General features: G+C 58.5%; 1 protein-coding gene across 1 annotated transcript; it reads right to left on the bottom strand.

Moving 5' to 3' along the window:
* Positions 1 to 77: 77 nt before the first annotated feature.
* On the bottom strand, positions 78 to 3,728 carry NGA_0391820 (structural maintenance of chromosome-like protein; the record flags this gene model as incomplete). Its single annotated transcript, XM_005855136.1, has 16 exons — positions 78 to 114; positions 219 to 298; positions 442 to 496; positions 583 to 693; positions 827 to 881; positions 1,053 to 1,149; positions 1,455 to 1,520; positions 1,802 to 1,888; positions 1,996 to 2,046; positions 2,162 to 2,260; positions 2,396 to 2,497; positions 2,721 to 2,816; positions 2,900 to 3,046; positions 3,126 to 3,229; positions 3,343 to 3,415; positions 3,588 to 3,728. Coding segments are annotated over 16 exons (1,401 nt in total), but the record flags the coding sequence as incomplete, so codon positions are not given.
* Between the last annotated feature and the right edge of the window lie 13 nt (positions 3,729 to 3,741).

The raw sequence follows: 3,741 nt of genomic DNA, 5'->3' as shown, positions 1-3,741 counted from the left end.
AGATTGGAGGGGGGGGGGGGCGCGGCTGGCGCCTGTTCTTCACCTTCTCATTCTTCCGAAAGCAGAGATGCCGAGCGTCATCCAGCGAGTCGCAGATGACGGTATTGGGTCCCACTGCGTAAGCGACAGCAGGGCTGGGCACGGATATTGGGTGGGGAGGAGCCAGTGGGCATCAAGGATGGGAGCCAGGAGGGGAGGAGGGGGGCTAAGACACTCACCGGATCTCGTCTTCGCACTCGATGACATCCACAGCCAGGCGAAAGGCTTCGCCCAGGGCCCGATAGCGTTCATTGGGCGACTGGAGCAGCGAAGGAGTGAGGGAGGGCAAGGGCAAGGGCAAGGGCAAGGGTAAAGAGATCAGAGGGAGTCATCTTTTCAAAAAGCGAGCAGAGGAGCGACCGAGAAGGCGGGACCGAGACAAACAAGGAAGCATCCGGGTACCTTGTCTTTGATGCCCGACAGGGGGATGAAATCTGCGACACCGACACGTTGCTCCCTGTATGTGTCAGGAAAGGATCAGGAACGATGCCTCTATTAGTGTCGCTGGGTCTTCCTCCTCCTCCCTCTGACGACATCACGCACCGCAGATGCCGAATGCATTCGGAGGCTGTCTGTTTTGTATCCGTGACGATGGCATCCATCAACCGCCCGCCTGCTACTGCCACGGCTTGGTTGAATTTACGAGATGAGGGGCTAGGGGAAGGAGGGAACCAGGCAGGGTGGCGCGAGTAGTGGGAGGAAGGTTGAAAAGTTGAGTGAGAAGTTTTGGTGGAATTGGCTGGATGCGGGAGTTTTGGTGGAATTGGCTGGATGCGGGAGTACCTACCGACACAGGTCGACCAGGCGGCCCTTTACGCCCGGGTACATGTCTTTCATAATCTCTGTCCAGGCGTAGGGGAGGCGACGAAAGGAAGATGTGGTCATTGGAAACGCACAAAATGAGCCGATCGCTTGATCTCTTTCGCAGCATACTTATCATCCGACATACCCTTCGTTCCCTCTGCGAGAAACCTTTGTCTTTCCTCCGCTGACTCATCCTCCCCCCTTCTTACCCAACGCGGCCGCCATCTTCTCCTCATGTTGAGATTGCTTTCGCTCCTGCCGGTAAGCCCGTTGCTGATCCTCTAACCCCTTCATCTCCGCCCGCACCTACGCCAAGGGGGCAAGGCGATTGGCAAGACGGCCACGGATGCGAGAGGGATGAGGATTGCGGCACGCATGAAAGGTGGCTTTTAGACGTGCACAGCGACAGTGCTCATCGATTTTTCATCACGTGCAGCGATATTGCATATCGATTTTTCATCTCGTGCAGCGACATTCATCATCGATTTTCATCTCGTACAGCGACATGGTTTCATCTCGTACAGCGACATCGCTCATCGAATTTTCATCACCCTGCCTTATTCGTTCCTTCCTCCCCTTCGCTCCTCACCCCCTCTTTCCCTCCATCTCACCTCCACAAGTCGCTCCTCCGCCTCTCGGCCCTCCTGCTCCATACGCGCGATGTCTTTCTCGAGTTGCTGCGGGGGGTAAGGATCCTCCGTGAGAAAGGCAGCGGCGATGACACTGAAAGGGACGAGGAGCGCGTCGAATGCAGATGGAGAAAAGGAGAAAAGGCAGGCAGGGAGGGAGAGAGGGAAAGAGAGAAAGAGGGAGAGAGGGAGGGAGGGAGGCCCGCACCATCTCAACGAAGCAACAAGAATGACATTAACGGGCAAGAACAAGAGAAGCGTGGCAAGAAAAGGGAAGTAGAGGGGAGGATCCGAGAAAGAGGGTGAGGGCGGATTAACAAAAGACAAACCTCGCTCTCCTTGGCCCTCTTCTGCAAGTCAGCGCTCAACTGCTGGGTCTTGGCGCTCTGCTGCTCGATGTCGCGGGCTGCTGATTCCTGAGAGAGCAACCACAGGGACAAGAGCATTGGGCGGTCAAAGGGAGGGACGGGGGTTACAGAGAGAAGGCGGCGACTGAAAGGAGAAGGGGGGGAGGAAGTCTCACCTTGGTCGCGAGATGGAGGGAGAGTTCTCTCTCTTGGACAGCGGCTTCGGTCTGCGAGATGGAGACCCAGCCAGGAGGAACAGGGGAAAAGACAAGCAAGAAGGAACGGTAAGGGCCAGGGAAGAAAAGAGGAAAAGAGGAAGGCGGGAAGGAAGGGCGTTCCCACCTTGTCTGCCTCCTGCTGTCGGACCAACGCCTGCAGACGCGCCTTCCCCTCCTGGCACTGCGCCGACACCTGCTGCTTGAGCTTGTTGTACTCTTGGAGCTACGGGTGAGATCATGGGCAGTACGTTTGGTCGCAAGGAAGATGAAGGAAGAGAGAGGAAGCAAGCCAGACGTGAGCAATGCGACACAACGCCGTGACGGTGCCTCATGCCGTTCCCACCCTCTCTCCCCCCACCTTGGCCTCAGAGAGTGTGACCCCGCTCGCCCGCATCTCCTCCATCGCCTCCGCTTGCTTGATCTGGAGCTCCTGCTCCGTGGCTTCCAGCTTGGCGATGTCCTGCGGGCGTGGGGAGGACCGTTATGGGGGGGTACCTTGCTCCATCACAACATGGACGGATGCCAGCTACTGAGACTTGTCTCCAGTCTTTCCTCTCTTTGCACGCCCCTCCCTTCTCCCAATCTCTCATGCCACACCCTCTTGAACGCTAGCCTTGTTTCCCTGGATACTTCCTCGTGTCCGCCGGTACCGAATCTCTCTCCGCTCCCCCACCCCCTCTCACCTCCGCCAGTCCCTTCTTTCTTTCCTTCTGCTGCAGCAAGTCTTCGCGCATGCTCATACCCGCCTCCTTCTCCGCCTTGAGCTTTTCTTGCCGGGCCTGCGGGAGAAGGGAAAAGTAGAGACGCATCAATCCGTGGCTCGTGAGGAAGGAAACGAGGGGGGAAGGGAGGAAAGGCGTACCTTGAGCCCTTGTTCTTCCTTGATTTTCCCCGGGGCTAAAGCCTCCAGCCGCTCCCGTCGCTTGGCCTGCTCCTTTTCGGCCTTGCCCACGTCCCTCTGCAGGACTGCCGCCTCCGCTTTCTCTGCCTGGATGGTGCTTTCCAGGGACTGGAGGATAAAGGGAGGGTTAGCGATACGCAGGTCAGGAGAAGCGAGAGGGTTCGAGATGAATGCGGGAGGGACGCACCTGCTCCTGCTCCAGGGCCTGGGAGAATTCGGAGCGGACGACGGAGAGCTTGGCCTCGTTCTGATCGAGCTCCCGCTTGACGTGGTAGAGCCGGTGCAGGTACGCTGGCAGGAGAGGAGGAAGGGGCGGGCAGAGGGGGGGAGGGAGGAAGGGGGAGAGCGAATGGGAGGGAGGTGGGGCCGACGGACGCGCGCGGCAAAGAAGCAGTCTACCGTACCTTCGGTAGTCAACGCACTGAGCTCCGATTTCTTGGCTGCATAACGCTCTGCTTCCTCCTTCTGCTCTTTCACCTGGGGAGTGGGGGGACGGAGGGCGGGAGGGAGGGACAGATAAGATGAGAGGCACGCGGGCGGGGACAGAAATAAAAGAAAAGTATCCAAGATAGCCACTCGAGACAAAATGTTTGGACGGCTCTCAGGAGGTGCTGGAGACGGGAGGGAAGGAGGGAAAGAGGGAGGGTACCTGCTTGCGCTCCGCGGCTTGGCTCTTCTTCTTCTGGTACGCGAAGATCACGTTCTCGTCTGCCTCCTCCTTGGCCCGCCGGGCCTCTTCGTAGGACGCCTTCAGGTCCTCGGAGCCAGAGATCTGCGGGCACCAGGGAGGGTGGGAGGGAAGG

The sequence above is a fragment of the Nannochloropsis gaditana genome, assembly GCF_000240725.1.
Source record: "Nannochloropsis gaditana CCMP526 unplaced genomic scaffold scaffold281, whole genome shotgun sequence".
In the NCBI taxonomy this organism is placed as follows: Eukaryota; class Eustigmatophyceae; order Eustigmatales; family Monodopsidaceae; genus Microchloropsis; species Microchloropsis gaditana.
The sequence above is the reverse complement of the archived record's forward strand: the minus strand, read 5'-3'. Positions and strand labels throughout refer to the sequence as shown.